Genomic DNA, 20802 nt, shown 5'->3' on the forward strand with positions numbered 1-20802 from the left:
AGGAATCTGTACACCAGTTGATTGACGGTTGAGAGGCGGGACCAAAGAGCCAGAGCTCAACCCCCGCAAGCACAATTAGGTGAGTACAATTAGGTGAGTACACACACCCACACACACACACACACACACACACACACCACACACCCACCCACACACACACACACACACACACACACACCCACACACACACACACACACACACACACACACACACACCCACACACACACACACACACACACACACACACACACACACCCACACACACACACACACACACACACACACACACACACACACACACACACACACACACACACACACACACCCCCCCCACACACACACACACACACACACCCACACACACACACACACACACACACACACACACACACACACACACACACAGTAATCATCAAACAGAACATGTTGAATAACCCCCCACCAATTCATCACAATATAACAAGCTCATCTCCCCTTACCTAACTACCGCCATGATAACCCTTAACCCTGAACCACCTCCCTCGTTAGCTGTAATTGGCATGCGTATCATCGCTTGCCGAATAAAATCATTCTTCGTGAACCCTTCTCTCAAATAGGCCTAGCTAGAGTAAGCTGGAGGACACTATCTTGAGGTTATCTTGAGATGATTTCGGGGCTTTTAGTGTCCCCGCGGCCCGGTCCTCGACCAGGCCTCCACCCCCAGGAAGCAGCCCGTGACAGCTGACTAACTCCCAGGTAATTATTTTACTGCTAGGTAACAGGGGCATTTTTACTGCTAGGTAACAGGGTTGAGCTTGGGTACGGGATCACCATAGCCCGTGCTACTTAATCTCACATTGTGCAGAACCTCGTTAACCTGGACATAACGTGTTACGCTCCTGTGACAGTTCACAGAACATAGTTACGTGACGCGTTACGTGACTGTGGGGTGGTGACTATTCTTGAGGACGTCACGTGGTCACCCATCCAGGTCAAGGGTTGAGGCGTCTCTGGCTATCATATGATTCCATATAAAGGGGTTAAGGTGTCATAGAAAAGCATTTGGCTAAGAATTTATTGTTCTTAATGTTGTGTTCAGTGTTCAGTGTTCTTGTTCAGTCGTTGGGGAGTCGGTCGGCCGAGCGGACAGCACGCTGGACTTGTGATCCTGGGGTCCTGGGTTCGATCCCAGGCGCCGGCGAGAAACAATGGGCAGAGTTTCTTTCATCCTATGCCCCTGTTACCTAGCAGTAAATAGGTACCTGGGAGTTAGTCAGCTGTCACGGGCTGCTTCCTGGGGGTGGAGGCGTGGTCGAGGACCGGGCCGCGGGGACACTAAAGCCCCGAAATCATCTCAAGATAGCCTCAAGAACAAGACATATTTGATTATTCTTTGAGAACCAGAAAATATAATCTGTAGAACTTGTACTCACCTAGTTGTGCTTGCGGGGGTTGAGCTCTAGGTCTTTGGTCCCGCCTCTCAACTGTCAATCAACTGGTGTACAGGTTCCTGAGCCTATTGGGCTCTATCATATCTACACTTGAAGCTGTGTATGGAGTCTGTACTCACTTAATTGTGCTTGCGGGGGTTGAGCTCTGGCTCTTTGGTCCCGCCTCTCAACCGTCAATCAACTGGTGTACAGGTTCCTGAGCCTATTGGGCTCTATCATATCTACACTTGAAGCTGTGTATGGCGTCTGTACTCACTTAATTGTGCTTGCGGGGGTTGAGCTCTGGCTCTTTGGTCCCGCCTCTCAATTGTCAATCAACTGGTGTACAGGTTCCTGAGCCTATTGGGCTCTATCATATCTACACTTGAAGCTGTGTATGGAGTCTGTACTCACTTAATTGTGCTTGCGGGGGTTGAGCTCTGGCTCTTTGGTCCCGCCTCTCAACTGTCAATCAACTGATATACAGGTTCCTGAGCCTATTGGGCTCTATCATATCTACACTTGAAACTGTGTATGGAGTATGTACTCACTTAATTGTGTTTGCGGGGGTTGAGCTCTGGCTCTTTGGTCCCGCCTCTCAACTGTCAATCAACAGGTGTACAGATTCCTGAGCCTATTGGGCTCTATCATATCTACACTTTAAACTGTGTATGGAGTCAGCCTCCACCACATCACTGCCTAATGCATTCCATTTGTCAACTACTATAGATTGTTCTGTGGAATCACTCACTATCAATTCACTGTTAACGCCTAAATTTTTGCTTGCTTATCATGCAATTGGATTAACCTAAATAGGCCTACTTTTTAAGCCGGTGTCTAAACCGAATTATCCACTTTGTTGATGCCTGTTAAGATGCCTTTGCTATCTGTCATTCTATCAACATTTATCAATTCTACATGCAACCTTCCATCAACTTTACCCTGAGTTGATTCAGGAGGCGAGACTCACTGACATGTGAGTCTCCTGAGACTCACCTGTGACTCACCTGAGACATGAGACTCAGGTGACATAACACCGGCGATTGAGTGCCAGAGACACCCTTTATGAATCGAGTCACGCATAAAGCAGCACAAGGCTACACGCTGAAAAAAATCCCCCGAATCTCAGGCAGTTGTTAATCCGAGAGAACTAGCAGTAATGACCTAATGACCGTAATGAGGTGGTTATACCATGTTGCAAATGCACAGTTGCACATACAGGAGTCTCTGAGGTAAGAGGACAAATGTACCTTTGCCTCAAAGTAAGGGTAAGAGTAAGGGAATGTACCTTTAGCTCAGAGTATGGGTATATCTTGAGGTTATCTTGAGATGATTTCGGGGCTTTAGTGTCCCCGCGGCCCGGTCCTCGAACAGGCCTCCACCCCCAGGAAGCAGCCCGTGACAGCTGACTAACACCCAGGTACCTATTTAACTGCTAGGTAACAGGAAGAGTAAGGGAATGTACCTTTAGCTCAGAGTATGGGTATATCTTGAGGTTATCTTGAGATGATTTCGGGGCTTTAGTGTCCCCGCGGCCCGGTCCTCGAACAGGCCTCCACCCCCAGGAAGCAGCCCGTGACAGCTGACTAACACCCAGGTACCTATTTAACTGCTAGGTAACAGGAAGAGTAAGGGAATGTACCTTTACCTCAGGGTCGAATATATCGACACAGAATATCACTAGAAATCAATGTGTAAAGAGTACTCACGTAGGTGATCATGGGCAGGTTCCATGCAGCGGCGACCAGAGCCTCGTTGGCACAGTTATCGTCAGGGCCAATGAATGCCAAGTGGCCCTCGTCCCTCATGGCAGTCATACGACGAATTGACAGGGGTGCCAACTCCTCCAGGTTGCTATTCCCTACATCCGCCACCTCGAAGAGGAGTCGTCGTCCGGGAAGCAAAGTCGGATTGCTGTTAACAGCTTCTACGGCAATTGGCAGCGCCCCGAGCGCCAGCTGTTTAAACAAAAACAATAGAATTGTACAATCTTACTAAAAAAATTAACTACATTTAACATATATATGTTATATGTAATTAACTACATTTAACATGGACATTTTCAAGAGGAAACTAGATTTATTCCTCCAAGGAGTGCCGGACCAACCGGGCTGTGGTGGGTATGTGGGCCTGCGGGCCGCTCCAAGCAACAGCCTGGTGGACCAAACTCTCACAAGTCAAGCCTGGCCTCGGGCCGGGCTGTGGTGGGTATGTGGGCCTGCGGGCCGCTCCAAGCAACAGCCTGGTGGACCAAACTCTCACAAGTCAAGCCTGGCCTCGGGCCGGGCTGTGGTGGGTATGTGGGCCTGCGGGCCGCTCCAAGCAACAGCCTGGTGGACCAAACTCTCACAAGTCAAGCCTGGCCTCGGGCCGGGCTGTGGTGGGTATGTGGGCCTGCGGGCCGCTCCAAGCAACAGCCTGGTGGACCAAACTCTCACAAGTCAAGCCTGGCCTCGGGCCGGGCCGTGGTGGGTATGTGGGCCTGCGGGCCGCTCCAAGCAACAGCCTGTTGGACCAAACTCTCACAAGTCAAGCCTGGCCTCGGGCCGGGCTGTGGTGGGTATGTGGGCCTGCGGGCCGCTCCAAGCAACAGCCTGGTGGACCAAACTCTCACAAGTCAAGCCTGGCCTCGGGCCGGGCTGTGGTGGGTATGTGGGCCTGCGGGCCGCTCCAAGCAACAGCCTGGTGGACCAAACTCTCACAAGTCGAGCCTGGCCTCGGGCCGGGCTTGGGGAGTAGAAGAACTCCCAGAACCCCATCAACCAGGTATCAACCAGGTATCAACCAGGTATATATACAAGTTTACTATTTAATTTAAACTCCTGTCTTCCTGTTTTAAAGGTTTTAGTCACGTTTCTGAAGTTTTTGTTAATATGTATTCCTACTTCTTTGTTTTTGTCTGTTGAGGTTATCGTTGCCTGAGCAAGGCGATTTTTTATGTCGTGATCATGTCTCCTCTTTCTCGTCGACTTTTTCAGTGATGAAGGGATTATAGGACCTCTAGTCTGTCGTCGCAAAAGTGTCGTTAGTAATGGCACTACTGCCTTGATATATAGGACCAGTCTTGTTATATGGGACCAGTCTTGTTATATGGGGACCAGCCTTGTTATATGGGACCAGTCTTGTTATATGGGACCAGTCTTGTTATATAGGACCAGTCTTGTTATATAGGACCAGTCTTGTTATATGGGGACCAGTCTTGTTATATGGGGACCAGTCTTGTTATATGGGGACCAGTCTTGTTATATGGGACCAGTCTTGTTAGATAGGACCAGTCTTGTTATATAGGACCAGTCTTGTTATATGGGGACCAGTCTTGTTATATGGGGACCAGTCTTGTTATATAGGACCAGTCTTGTTATATGGGGACCAGTCTTGTTATATGGGACCAGTCTTGTTATATAGGACCAGTCTTGTTATATGGGACCAGTCTTGTTAGATAGGACCAGTCTTGTTATATAGGACCAGTCTTGTTATATAGGACCAGTCTTGTTAGATAGGACCAGTCTTGTTATATAGGACCAGTCTTGTTAGATAGGACCAGTCTTGTTATATAGGACCAGTCTTGTTATATGGGGCCAGTCTTGTTATATGGGACCAGTCTTGTTATATGGGACCAGTCTTGTTATATAGGACCAGTCTTGTTATATGGGGACCAGTCTTGTTATATGGGACCAGTCTTGTTATATAGGACCAGTCTTGTTATATGGGACCAGTCTTGTTATATGGGGACCAGTCTTGTTATATGGGACCAGTCTTGTTATATGGGACCAGTCTTGTTATATAGGACCAGTCTTGTTATATGGGACCAGTCTTGTTATATGGGACCAGTCTTGTTATATGGGACCAGTCTTGTTATATAGGACCAGTCTTGTTATATAGGACCAGTCTTGTTATATGGGACCAGTCTTGTTATATGGGACCAGTCTTGTTATATAGGACCAGTCTTGTTATATGGGACCAGTCTTGTTATATGGGACCAGTCTTGTTATATGGGACCAGTCTTGTTATATGGGACCAGTCTTGTTATATGGGACCAGTCTTGTTATATGGGGACCAGTCTTGTTATATAGGACCAGTCTTGTTATATGGGACCAGTCTTGTTATATGGGGACCAGTCTTGTTATATGGGACCAGTCTTGTTATATAGGACCAGTCTTGTTATATGGGACCAGTCTTGTTATATGGGACCAGTCTTGTTATATAGGACCAGTCTTGTTATATGGGACCAGTCTTGTTATATGGGGACCAGTCTTGTTATATGGGGACCAGTCTTGTTATATGGGACCAGTCTTGTTATATGGGGACCAGTCTTGTTATATGGGACCAGTCTTGTTATATGGGGACCAGTCTTGTTATATGGGGACCAGTCTTGTTATATGGGACCAGTCTTGTTATATGGGGACCAGTCTTGTTATATGGGGACCAGTCTTGTTATATGGGACCAGTCTTGTTATATGGGACCAGTCTTGTTATATAGGACCAGTCTTGTTATATAGGACCAGTCTTGTTATATGGGGACCAGTCTTGTTATATGGGGACCAGTCTTGTTATATGGGGACCAGTCTTGTTATATAGGGACCAGTCTTGTTATATGGGACCAGTCTTGTTATATAGGACCAGTCTTGTTATATGGGACCAGTCTTGTTATATGGGGACCAGTCTTGTTATATGGGACCAGTCTTGTTATATGGGACCAGTCTTGTTATATGGGGACCAGTCTTGTTATATGGGACCAGTCTTGTTATATGGGACCAGTCTTGTTATATGGAGACCAGTCTTGTTATATGGGACCAGTCTTGTTATATGGGACCAGTCTTGTTATATGGGGACCAGTCTTGTTATATGGGACCAGTCTTGTTATATGGGACCAGTCTTGTTATATGGGGACCAGTCTTGTTATATGGGGACCAGTCTTGTTATATGGGACCAGTCTTGTTATATGGAGACCAGTCTTGTTATATGGGACCAGTCTTGTTATATGGGACCAGTCTTGTTATATGGGGACCAGTCTTGTTATATGGGGACCAGTCTTGTTATATAGGACCAGCCTTGTTATATGGGACCAGTCTTGTTATATGGGACCAGTCTTATTATATAGGACCAGTCTTGTTATATAGGACCAGTCTTGTTATATGGGACCAGTCTTGTTATATGGGACCAGTCTTGTTATATGGGGACCAGTCTTGTTATATGGGGACCAGTCTTGTTATATAGGACCAGTCTTGTTATATGGGACCAGTCTTGTTATATAGGACCAGTCTTGTTATATGGGACCAGTCTTGTTATATGGGACCAGTCTTGTTATATGGAGACCAGTCTTATTATATAGGACCAGTCTTGTTATATGGGGACCAGTCTTGTTATATGGGGACCAGTCTTGTTATATAGGACCAGTCTTGTTATATGGGACCAGTCTTGTTATATAGGGACCAGTCTTGTTATATGGGACCAGTCTTGTTATATAGGACCAGTCTTGTTATATGGGACCAGTCTTGTTATATGGGGACCAGTCTTGTTATATGGGACCAGTCTTGTTATATGGGACCAGTCTTGTTATATGGGACCAGTCTTGTTATATGGAGACCAGTCTTATTATATAGGACCAGTCTTGTTATATGGGGACCAGTCTTGTTATATGGGGACCAGTCTTGTTATATAGGGACCAGTCTTGTTATATAGGACCAGTCTTATTATATAGGACCAGTCTTGTTATATGGGACCAGCCTTGTTATATGGGACCAGCCTTGTTATATGGGACCAGTCTTGTTATATAGGACCAGTCTTGTTATATGGGACCAGCCTTGTTATATGGGACCAGTCTTGTTATATGGGACCAGTCTTGTTATATGGGACCAGCCTTGTTATATGGGACCAGCCTTGTTATATGGGACCAGTCTTGTTATATAGGACCAGTCTTGTTATATGGGACCAGCCTTGTTATATGGGACCAGTCTTGTTATATGGGACCAGTCTTGTTATATAGGACCAGTCTTGTTATATGGGGACCAGTCTTGTTATATGGGGACCAGTCTTGTTATATGGGACCAGTCTTCTTATATGGGACCAGTCTTCTTATATAGGGACCAGTCTTGTTATATGGGACCAGTCTTCTTATATAGGGACCAGTCTTGTTATATAGGACCAGTCTTGTTATATGGGGACCAGTCTTGTTATATGGGGACCAGTCTTGTTATATAGGACCAGTCTTGTTATATGGGGACCAGTCTTGTTATATGGGGACCAGTCTTGTTATATGGGGACCAGTCTTGTTATATGGGGACCAGTCTTGTTATATGGGGACCAGTCTTGTTATATGGGACCAGTCTTCTTATATAGGGACCAGTCTTGTTATATAGGACCAGTCTTGTTATATGGGACCAGTCTTGTTATATAGGACCAGTCTTGTTATATGGGGACCAGTCTTGTTATATGGGGACCAGTCTTGTTATATGGGACCAGTCTTGTTATATGGGGACCAGTCTTGTTATATGGGACCAGTCTTGTTATATGGGACCAGTCTTGTTATATGGGACCAGTCTTGTTATATGGGGACCAGTCTTGTTATATGGGGACCAGTCTTGTTATATGGGGACCAGTCTTGTTATATAGGGACCAGTCTTGTTATATGGGACCAGTCTTATTATATAGGACCAGTCTTGTTATATAGGACCAGTCTTGTTATATGGGACCAGTCTTGTTATATGGGACCAGTCTTGTTATATGGGGACCAGTCTTGTTATATGGGACCAGTCTTATTATATAGGACCAGTCTTGTTATATGGGACCAGTCTTGTTATATGGGGACCAGTCTTGTTATATGGGGACCAGTCTTGTTATATGGGACCAGTCTTCTTATATAGGGACCAGTCTAGTTATATGGGGACCAGTCTTGTTATATGGGGACCAGTCTTGTTATATAGGACCAGTCTTGTTATATAGGGACCAGTCTTGTTATATGGGACCAGTCTTGTTATATAGGACCAGTCTTGTTATATGGGACCAGTCTTGTTATATGGGGACCAGTCTTGTTATATGGGACCAGTCTTGTTATATAGGGACCAGTCTTGTTATATGGGACCAGTCTTGTTATATAGGACCAGTCTTGTTATATGGGACCAGTCTTGTTATATGGGGACCAGTCTTGTTATATGGGACCAGTCTTGTTATATGGGACCAGTCTTGTTATATGGGACCAGTCTTGTTATATGGAGACCAGTCTTGTTATATGGGACCAGTCTTGTTATATGGGGACCAGTCTTGTTATATGGGACCAGTCTTGTTATATGGGACCAGTCTTGTTATATGGGACCAGTCTTGTTATATGGGACCAGTCTTATTATATAGGACCAGTCTTGTTATATGGGGACCAGTCTTGTTATATAGGACCAGTCTTGTTATATGGGGACCAGTCTTGTTATATAGGGACCAGTCTTGTTATATAGGACCAGTCTTGTTATATGGGACCAGTCTTGTTATATGGGGACCAGTCTTCTTATATAGGGACCAGTCTTATTATATAGGACCAGTCTTGTTATATGGGACCAGCCTTGTTATATGGGACCAGCCTTGTTATATGGGACCAGTCTTGTTATATAGGACCAGTCTTGTTATATGGGACCAGCCTTGTTATATGGGACCAGTCTTGTTATATAGGACCAGTCTTGTTATATGGGGACCAGTCTTGTTATATGGGACCAGTCTTCTTATATAGGGACCAGTCTTGTTATATGGGACCAGTCTTCTTATATAGGGACCAGTCTTGTTATATAGGACCAGTCTTGTTATATGGGGACCAGTCTTGTTATATAGGACCAGTCTTGTTATATGGGGACCAGTCTTGTTATATGGGGACCAGTCTTGTTATATGGGGACCAGTCTTGTTATATGGGGACCAGTCTTGTTATATGGGGACCAGTCTTGTTATATAGGACCAGTCTTGTTATATAGGGACCAGTCTTGTTATATGGGACCAGTCTTGTTATATAGGACCAGTCTTGTTATATAGGACCAGTCTTGTTATATGGGACCAGTCTTGTTATATGGGACCAGTCTTGTTATATGGGGACCAGTCTTGTTATATAGGACCAGTCTTGTTATATGGGGACCAGTCTTGTTATATAGGACCAGTCTTGTTATATGGGGACCAGTCTTGTTATATAGGACCAGTCTTGTTAGATAGGACCAGTCTTGTTATATAGGACCAGTCTTGTTATATGGGGACCAGTCTTGTTATATGGGACCAGTCTTGTTATATAGGACCAGTCTTGTTATATAGGACCAGTCTTGTTATATGGGACCAGTCTTGTTATATGGGACCAGTCTTGTTATATGGGGACCAGTCTTGTTATATAGGACCAGTCTTGTTATATGGGGACCAGTCTTGTTATATGGGACCAGTCTTGTTATATGGGACCAGTCTTGTTATATAGGACCAGTCTTGTTATATGGGGACCAGTCTTGTTATATAGGACCAGTCTTGTTATATGGGGACCAGTCTTGTTATATGGGGACCAGTCTTGTTATATGGGGACCAGTCTTGTTATATAGGACCAGTCTTGTTATATGGGGACCAGTCTTGTTATATGGGGACCAGTCTTGTTATATAGGACCAGTCTTGTTATATGGGGACCAGTCTTGTTATATGGGGACCAGTCTTGTTATATGGGGACCAGTCTTGTTATATAGGACCAGTCTTGTTATATGGGGACCAGTCTTGTTATATGGGGACCAGTCTTGTTATATGGGACCAGTCTTGTTATATGGGGACCAGTCTTGTTATATGGGGACCAGTCTTGTTATATAGGACCAGTCTTGTTATATGGGGACCAGTCTTGTTATATGGGGACCAGTCTTGTTATATGGGGACCAGTCTTGTTATATAGGACCAGTCTTGTTATATGGGGACCAGTCTTGTTATATGGGACCAGTCTTGTTATATGGGGACCAGTCTTGTTATATGGGACCAGTCTTGTTATATGGGGACCAGTCTTGTTATATGGGGACCAGTCTTGTTATATAGGACCAGTCTTGTTATATGGGACCAGTCTTGTTATATGGGGACCAGTCTTGTTATATGGGGACCAGTCTTGTTATATGGGACCAGTCTTGTTATATGGGACCAGTCTTGTTATATAGGGACCAGTCTTGTTATATGGGACCAGTCTTGTTATATGGGACCAGTCTTGTTATATAGGACCAGTCTTGTTATATAGGACCAGTCTTGTTATATAGGACCAGTCTTGTTATATGGGGACCAGTCTTGTTATATAGGACCAGTCTTGTTATATGGGACCAGTCTTGTTATATGGGGACCAGTCTTGTTATATGGGACCAGTCTTGTTATATAGGGACCAGTCTTGTTATATAGGACCAGTCTTGTTATATGGGGACCAGTCTTGTTATATGGGGACCAGTCTTGTTATATGGGACCAGTCTTGTTATATAGGACCAGTCTTGTTATATAGGACCAGTCTTGTTATATAGGACCAGTCTTGTTATATGGGGACCAGTCTTGTTATATGGGGACCAGTCTTGTTATATGGGACCAGTCTTGTTATATGGGGACCAGTCTTGTTATATGGGACCAGTCTTCTTATATAGGACCAGTCTTGTTATATGGGACCAGTCTTGTTATATGGGGACCAGTCTTGTTATATGGGACCAGTCTTGTTATATGGGGACCAGTCTTGTTATATGGGGACCAGTCTTGTTATATGGGGACCAGTCTTGTTATATAGGACCAGTCTTGTTATATAGGGACCAGTCTTGTTATATGGGACCAGTCTTGTTATATAGGACCAGTCTTGTTATATGGGGACCAGTCATGTTATATGGGGACCAGTCTTGTTATATAGGACCAGTCTTGTTATATAGGGACCAGTCTTGTTATATGGGACCAGTCTTGTTATATAGGACCAGTCTTGTTATATAGGACCAGTCTTGTTATATAGGACCAGTCTTGTTATATAGGACCAGTCTTGTTATATGGGGACCAGTCTTGTTATATGGGGACCAGTCTTGTTATATAGGGACCAGTCTTGTTATATGGGACCAGTCTTATTATATAGGACCAGTCTTGTTATATAGGACCAGATTTGTTATATAGGGACCAGTCTTGTTATATAGGACCAGTCTTGTTATATAGGACCAGTCTTGTTATATGGGGACCAGTCTTGTTATATAGGACCAGTCTTATTATATAGGACCAGTCTTGTTAAGAACGAACAATGGAACTGAAATGTTCGTAATTGCGGTTCGTAAAAAATACCCTATTGGAGTTATAATCCAAGTTTCGAACATTACCACTAAAGATATCATGTCTATGTTTGATATGCGTTTAACTGTTTGTGATATCTATATCTAAGTCTCTTAAGTTCTTGCTGTGCTATTCAGGTACTTTAAGATCTTATGTGCTGCTCCTGAGAGCTTAATTCAAGTTGCTTTTCCTTCAGATAAGCTCTCTAAGTTGTGTTCTAATCTTCCTGTTATAATCTGCTGTTATCTTTTGCAATATTTCTGAACTAAGACTGTCGTATTTAGAGTAAGACAAGATAGCATTTACTCCAGCTTGTTTCCAAGTTATTCCATGTTGTCTATCACCTAGTCAAGCTGGTCTTCCAATCACTCTGTGATTGGAAGACCAGCTTCCAATCCAGCGTCCCGCTTCCAGCTTCCAATCCAGCGTCCAGCTTCCCGCTTCCAATCCAGCGTCCAGCTTCCAGCTTCCAATCCAGCGTCCAGCTTCCAGCTTCCAATCCAGCGTCCAGCTTCCAATCCAGCGTCCAGCTTCCAGCTTCCAATCCAGCGTCCAGCTTCCAGCTTCCAATCCAGCGTCCAGCTTCCAGCTTCCAAGACAGCTATGTGCTGTCTTCCACTGGCTCAGTGTAGGACCGTCTGGACCGTAGCGTAATGATTTATAGCTTGGGGAGATAGATATATATCTATCTATCTATATATTTGATAGATAGATACATAAATGGTACACAAAGAATGATTTTCTTTTGTTTCTCATTGCCAGAGTTGTAAAGAAATACAGTAAAATACAAAATTTAAGTGATGGTGGCAGACTTCATTCACAGTTTGATGGAGCTGTGATAGAGGTCAAAAGGTTAGGGAACCTGTACTCTAGTTAATTGAAGGTTCAAAGGTGGTACAAAATCATGTACACACACACAAACACATATTGTGTGTGTGTGTGTGTGTGTGTGTGTGTGTGTGTGTGTGTGTGTGTGTGTGTGTGTGTGTGTGTGTGTGTGTGTGTGTGTGTGTGTGTGTGTGATCTAAAGGAGATAGGAATGGAAAGGGCTGAACGAGACACAGAACAGTTTTTCCGGATTGGTCAGTACAACAGAGACAAAAAGAGACTGATCAAGGTAGTATTCAGGAACGAGGGCACCAAAGAGGACATCCTAGTAAAGAAGAGCAAACTGAAACATGCAGGGAATTACAGATGTATACCTTCAGAGGGACATGACCAGGGATGCAATAGTAAGGGCAGCAGACGCAAGGAAAAGGCGCAGGGAGAGGGAAGGAAGCCAGGGATCAGCCTCCATCCCCGCACTACCAGAGGGGAGTGGGGAACCCCAACCCAGCAATTCAGGAACCCCAGAGAGGACTGCAACACCCCTGCCCACCACCCCATAGGGCCCCCCTCACCCCCTGCATAATGCCCTCCATATCACTCAAATCCTCCCTCCCCCATATCCCCAGTATCCCCTGCTTTCCCATCCCCGGACTTCTTCCTGCCCCAAGCAGGCCTGAGCAAGACCTAAGCCCTCCATCCCCCACTCCACCTCCCCCTGAACCCCTGACAACTACCTCACAGGAGGATGAGCCTACCCAAGTAGCAATGACCATGGAACAACTGCCTACACTTGTGGGGAGTGAGGGTGAAAATGGATATAGGAAAGTGAGCTTCAAGGTAATGTACTCAAACATTGATGGGATTACCAATAAAGCAAGTGAACTGGCGGAAAGGGCGCAAGAAGAAAACCCTGATGTAATAGGACTCACGGAAACAAAATTGTCAGGAGTCATAACAGATGCTGTGTTTCCAAAGGACTACTACTTGTTATCACACCGGGGTTGATATCACACCGAACCTGTCCCCAGAGGCCCACATCAAAAGGATATCATCAGCAGCATATGCTAGGTTGGCCAACATAAGAACTGCCTTTAGAAACTTGTGTAAGGAATCATTCAGGGCCCTGTATACCACTTATGTCAGACCAATCCTGGAGTATGCAGCTCCAGCCTGGAGTTCATACCTAGTTAAACATAAGACAAAGTTAGAGAAGATTCAGCGGTATGCCACCAGACTGGTCCCGGAACTGAGAGGTATGAGCTACGAGGAAAGGCTAAGAGAGCTGAACCTCACGTCTCTGGAAAACAGAAGAGTAAGGGGAGACATGATAACCACCTACAAAATTCTCATTAGGATTGACAGGGTGGACAAAGACAAACTCTTCAGCACGGGTGGGACACGAACAAGGGGACACAGGTGGAAACTTAGTACCCACATGAGCCACAGAGACATTAGAAGGAATTTTTTCAGTGTCAGAGTAGTTAGTAAATGGAATTCACTAGGCAGTGATGTGTCGATTTGAGAATGGTCCAGGACGGACCGAAACATCGTCGACTCTTTATATCTTGTCTTATCATACCTCACAGGTTATCTTGCGATGATTATCTTGCGATGATTTCGGGGCTTTTAGTGTCCCCGCGGCCCGGTCCTCGACCAGGCCTCCACCCCCAGGAAGCAGCCCGTGACAGCTGACTAACACCCAGGTACCTAATTTACTGTTAGGTAACAGGGGCATAGGGTGAAAGAAACTCTGCCCATTGTTTCTCGCCGGCGCCTGGGATCGAACCCAGGACCACAGGATCACAAGTCCCGCGTGCTGTCCGCTCGGCCGACCGGCTCCCTAAGAGACCGGTTCCTTTTGAGACCACCACACACCCTCACAGGTGTTACAGGAAATGATGAAATGAAATGAAATGATGAAATGAAATCTTCTTTATCATCGCCTTATCACGAGAACCTTAACACGTTCTAAGAAAGAGACTTCGACGTGAAGGCTTTCCATCAGTCCGCATTGTGACTTATTTTCCACACACAAACTGAAGTATATTTGCTTACTGACATGAATCAATCATTTAGATTCTCTATTACAAGTTTTTTACGCACAAAGGAGACTTTGGAGACTCTTTAGAGAGACTCATGACCCACTACACCTTTGTGGGCGGTCCACAGACGTGAAACCGGAAGGGACTATGCTCTGTAACGTGTCAGGACGTGTTTCCAAGGGATCTACCAGAATATATAAATATTTAACGCACGTTTTGACTTCCATGAGCAATCATCAACGATGGAGGTGTGTTTCAACAGAGCCGTGAACACGCCTCAATGACCACATTCAAGATTTAGAAAAGGTTCAAAGATTTGCCACCAGACTAGTACCCGAGCTGAGAGGTATGAGCTACGAGGAGAGACTACGGGAATTAAACCTCACTTCGCTGGAAGACAGAAGAGTTAGAGGGGATATGATCACCACATTCAAGATTCTGAAGGGAATTGATAGGGTAGATAAAGACAGTCTATTTAACACAAGGGGAACACGCACAAGGGGACACAGGTGGAAACTGAGCGCCCAAATGAGCCACAGGGATATTAGAAGAACTTTTTTAGTGTCAGAGTGGTTGACAAATGGAATGCATTAGGCAGTGATGTGGTGGAGGCTGACTCCATACACAGTTTCAAGTGTAGATATGATAGAGCCCAATAGGCTCAGGAACCTGTACACCTGTTGATTGACGGTTGAGAGGCGGGACCAAAGAGCCAAAGCTCAACCCCCGCAAACACAACTAGGTGAGTACAACTAGGTGAGTACTGCCTTGGTAACATAAATATGACATTAGGTGATGATTGGAACACGGAAAGAAGTACTATCGTGACTCTTACACTATCACAACCCTTGGTGATAGTAGCGATAGTCGTTTCATTCCTCTGCACCACTAACAACCAGAGGAATGAAAGTACCTGCTACCTAACCTCATATCCCCCGCCCCTCTACCTAAAAACTATGTCTCTCACACCTTATATGTAGAAAAATTAGACATATAGCGACCGGATCATTCAAGGAATGATCCCACGAGTGGCATGAAACCACAGTGACAGATTGTGTCTGGGTACAAGTGACAGGATGAACAACCCAGCGGGTTTTCTTCCTATTGGGGAGTGTTGTACATGCTGCTATGGCGGTGTGTCCACTCACAGGATGAGTGGCGCTGCCCAATACTGTCACTATGGTGGTGTGTCCACTCACAGGATGAGTGGTGCTGCCCAATACTGTCACTATGGCGGTGTGTCCACTCACAGGATGAGTGGCGCTGCCCAATATTGTCACTATGGCGGTGTGTACACTCACAGGATGAGTGGCGCTGCCCAATACTGTCACTATGGCGGTGTGTCCACTCACAGGATGAGTGACGCTGCCCAATACTGTCACTATGGTGGTGTGTCCACTCACAGGATGAGTGGTGCTGCCCAATACTGTCACTATGGCGGTGTGTTCACTCACAAGATGAGTGGCGCTGCCCAATACTGTCACTATGACGGTGTGTTCACTCACAGGATGAGTGGCGCTGCCCAATACTGTCACTATGACGGTGTGTTCACTCACAGGATGAGTGACGCTGCCCAATACTGTCACTATGGCGGTGTGTTCACTCACAGGATGAGTGGCGCTGCCCAATACTGTCACTATGGCGGTGTGTTCACTCACAGGATGAGTGGCGTTGCCCAATACTGTCACTATGGCGGTGTGTTCACTCACAGGATGAGTGGCGCTGCCCAATACTGTCACTATGACGGTGTGTTCACTCACAGGATGAGTGGCGCTGCCCAATACTGTCACTATGGCGGTGTGTTCACTCACAGGATGAGTGGCGCTGCCCAATACTGTCACTATGGCGGTGTGTCCACTCACAAGATGAGTGACGCTGCCCAATACTGTCACTATGGTGGTGTGTCCACTCACAAGATGAGTGGCGCTGCCCAATACTGTCACTATGGCGGTGTGTCCACTCACAGGATGAGTGACGCTGCCCAATACTGTCACTATGGCGGTGTGTTCACTCACAGGATGAGTGACGCTGCCCAATACTGTCACTATGGCGGTGTGTCCACTCACAAGATGAGTGACGCTGCCCAATACTGTCACTATGGCGGTGTGTCCACTCACAGCATGAGTGGCGCTGCCCAATACTGTCACTATGGCGGTGTGTCCACTCACAAGATGAGTGACGCTGCCCAATACTGTCACTATGGCGGTGTGTCCACTCACAGGATGAGTGACGCTGCCCAATACTGTCACTATGGCGGTGTGTCCACTCACAGGATGAGTGGCGCTGCCCAATACTGTCACTATGGCGGTGTGTCCACTCACAGGATGAGTGGCGCTGCCCAATACTGTCACTATGACGGTGTGTTCACTCACAGGATGAGTGGCGCTGCCCAATACTGTCACTATGACGGTGTGTTCACTCACAGGATGAGTGGCGCTGCCCAATACTGTCACTATGGCGGTGTGTTCACTCACAGGATGAGTGGCGCTGCCCAATACTGTCACTATGGCGGTGTGTCCACTCACAAGATGAGTGACGCTGCCCAATACTGTCACTATGGTGGTGTGTCCACTCACAAGATGAGTGGCGCTGCCCAATACTGTCACTATGGCGGTGTGTCCACTCACAGGATGAGTGACGCTGCCCAATACTGTCACTATGGCGGTGTGTTCACTCACAGGATGAGTGACGCTGCCCAATACTGTCACTATGGCGGTGTGTCCACTCACAAGATGAGTGACGCTGCCCAATACTGTCACTATGGCGGTGTGTCCACTCACAGCATGAGTGGCGCTGCCCAATACTGTCACTATGGCGGTGTGTCCACTCACAAGATGAGTGACGCTGCCCAATACTGTCACTATGGCGGTGTGTCCACTCACAGGATGAGTGACGCTGCCCAATACTGTCACTATGGCGGTGTGTCCACTCACAGGATGAGTGGCGCTGCCCAATACTGTCACTATGGCGGTGTGTCCACTCACAGGATGAGTGGCGCTGCCCAATACTGTCACTATGACGGTGTGTTCACTCACAGGATGAGTGGCGCTGCCCAATAAACTCGCCCCTCGGGGCAAAATTTAAAATTCCTTCCCCCTTAGACCAAATGAGACACTCCATTCCACCGTTCTCCTGACCAACAGGACACTCAAGCTTCGTCGAGGCATAGAGACCATGAGAGACCGTCGAGACAGAGACCATGAGAGACCGTCGAGACAGAGACCATGAGAGACCGTCGAGACAGAGACCATGAGAGGCCGTCGAGACAGAGACCATGAGAGACCGTCGAGACAGAGACCATGAGAGACCATCGAGACAGAGACCATGAGAGACCGTCGAGGCATAGAGACCATGAGAGACCGTCGAGACAGAGACCATGAGAGACCGTCGAGACAGAGACCATGAGAGACCGTCGAGGCATAGAGACCATGAGAGACCGTCGAGACAGAGACCATGAGAGACCGTCGAGACAGAGACCATGAGAGACCGTCGAGGCATAGAGACCATGAGAGACCGTCGAGACAGAGACCATGAGAGACCGTCGAGACAGAGACCATGAGAGACCGTCGAGACAGAGACCATGAGAGACCGTCGAGGCATAGAGACCATGAGAGACCGTCGAGGCATAGAGACCATGAGAGACCGTCGAGGCATAGAGACCATGAGAGACCGTCGAGACATAGAGACCATGAGAGACCGTCGAGACAGAGACCATGAGACACCGTCGAGACAGAGACCATGAGAGACCGTCGAGACAGAGACCATGAGAGACCGTCGAGACAGAGACCATGAGAGACCGTCGAGACAGAGACCATGAGAGACCGTCGAGACAGAGACCATGAGACACCGTCGAGACAGAGACCATGAGAGACCGTCGAGACAGAGACCATGAGACACCGTCGAGACAGAGACCATGAGAAACCGTCGAGACAGAGACCATGAGAGACCGTCGAGACAGAGACCATGAGACACCGTCGAGACAGAGACCATGAGAGACCGTCGAGACAGAGACCATGAGAGACCGTCGAGGCATAGAGACCATGAGAGACCGTCGAGACAGAGACCATGAGAGACCGTCGAGACAGAGACCATGAGAGACCGTCGAGACAGAGACCATGAGAGACCGTCGAGACAGAGACCATGAGAGACCGTCGAGACAGAGACCATGAGACACCGTCGAGACAGAGACCATGAGAGACCGTCGAGACAGAGACCATGAGAGACCGTCGAGGCATAGACCATGAGAGACCGTCGAGACAGAGACCATGAGAGACCGTCGAGGCATAGACCATGAGAGACCGTCGAGACAGAGACCATGAGAAACCGTCGAGACATAGAGACCATGAGACACCGTCGAGACAGAGACCATGAGAGACCGTCGAGACAGAGACCATGAGAGACCGTCGAGACAGAGACCATGAGACACCGTCGAGACAGAGACCATGAGACACCGTCGAGACATAGAGACCATGAGACACCGTCGAGACAGAGACCATGAGAGACCGTCGAGACAGAGACCATGAGAGGCCGTCGAGATAGAGACCATGAGACACCGTCGAGACAGAGACCATGAGAGACCGTCGAGACAGAGACCATGAGAGACCGGAGCACAGACAACAGACGACTCAGCAGACGAGAGAACACACAGAACTGACTTTAACTTCCAGACACAAGAAAACCCGACGATATGAAGATAGGTTTAAGTGCCTCGGTGGATGATAAATGATGGAGGGTGTAGTGAGGGAGGATGATGGAGGGTGTAGTGAGGGAGGATGATGGAGTGTAGAGGAAAGGAGGAGAGGGATATAGGAAGAGAAAGACATACAGGTGGAGGAGGAGAGTTGAGGAGAGAAGGACTTACAAAAGGAAGTGGGATAGATGAGGAAATACACGAGTAGGAAAGGAGATAGAAGGAGAGAGAGAGAGAGAGAGAGAGAGAGAGAGAGAGAGAGAGAGAGAGAGAGAGAGAGAGAGAGAGAGAGAGAGAGAGAGAGGGATAAGCCGACTGTCGACCCTGTCAACCCAAGCAGATGCTCTGGCTCCACCAGGCACCTTTTTCGGCTCCTCTTTGTCGACACTAAGCTTAGTCGACACTAAGCTTTGTCGACACAAGGTAATAGAGTCCTACATGTCAATGTGTTACAATGAAGAAGCAAAATATGACATGATTTAGTGCAGCTAAAGCTCTTCAGATCTCCATGATTGGCTGATGAGTCGGTGTCATGAATTGTATGGTTACTACAGTGGAGAAAGTAGATTACGGGTTATTCATGCCCATGCACCTCTTGGGAGGAGTTTAATCTTCATCAATCAATAGACAGAGACCAGTAGAATTTTACATAATAGCGGGGTTATATATATATATATATATATATATATATATATATATATATATATATATATATACAGCGCCTTCTGTGTGTGTATTTACTATTTGTGTCTGCAGAATCGAGCTATTAGCTCTTGGACCCCGGCTTTCTAACCAATCTATTTTTCTTGTATTATGTCTACTACATATATGTCTCTCTCTCTCTCTCTCTCTCTCTCTCTCTCTCTCTCTCTCTCTCACACACACACATACACACACACACACACATCCCCAAGAAGCCAAGCCCGTAATAGCTGTCTAACGACTCTAGGTGAACAGGTGCATCAGGGTGAAAGAAACTATGCCCGTTTGTTTCCGTCTCCGCCGGAAATCGAACCCCGGGGCCATTAGGACTACGACGCCCCAAGCACTGTCCACTTAGCCGCGAGGCCCCTTGTGTGTGTGTGTGTACTCACCTAGTTGTGCTTGCGGGGGTTGAGCTCTGGCTCTTTGGTCCCGCCTCTCAACCGTCAATCAACGGATATACAACAGCCGCTGGATTTCAAAGCGGGTGATTAGGGGATCAGGTTATTGTATTTCTGAGTTCCTACAGTCACTTAACTGCTTCCTGCTGGGCTCTATTATGTAGTATTATACATATAACTCTACATAACAGCCCTCTACCCTATCCGAGACCTCGGCCAGGCTGACAACTCCATCACCGTATCTGTCAGATCCTTCGAAATGGCCTAAAAAAAAAAATTTCAGCCATTTCCAACTTTTCCCTTTTTTTCAATTTTTTGAAAAATCTTCAAATTTTCAAATGAAAATTTGAAAATTTTCATCTGATTTTATACATGTGTGGCGTACTAGAAGGGATGAACCCACTTCGTAACGTTCCTGGTAGTTAGTTATGCTTTTTTTGGGTGTATATATATACATATATACACACATTT

The 20802-nt window shown here is 46.5% G+C and overlaps 1 protein-coding gene across 1 annotated transcript in view; it reads right to left on the bottom strand.

Annotated features, from left to right (window-relative positions):
- The window catches only part of LOC138363954 (receptor-type guanylate cyclase gcy-8-like), an 80126-nt gene that overhangs the window by 45185 nt on the left and 14139 nt on the right, over window positions 1-20802 (bottom strand). The window contains exon 2 of the mRNA XM_069323409.1: window positions 3120-3368. Coding sequence (XP_069179510.1) covers window positions 3120-3368 — 249 coding nt within the window. The remainder of the gene's footprint in view (window positions 1-3119; window positions 3369-20802) is intronic.

The sequence above is a fragment of the Procambarus clarkii genome, chromosome 12 (assembly GCF_040958095.1).
Source record: "Procambarus clarkii isolate CNS0578487 chromosome 12, FALCON_Pclarkii_2.0, whole genome shotgun sequence".
In the NCBI taxonomy this organism is placed as follows: domain Eukaryota; kingdom Metazoa; phylum Arthropoda; class Malacostraca; order Decapoda; family Cambaridae; genus Procambarus; species Procambarus clarkii.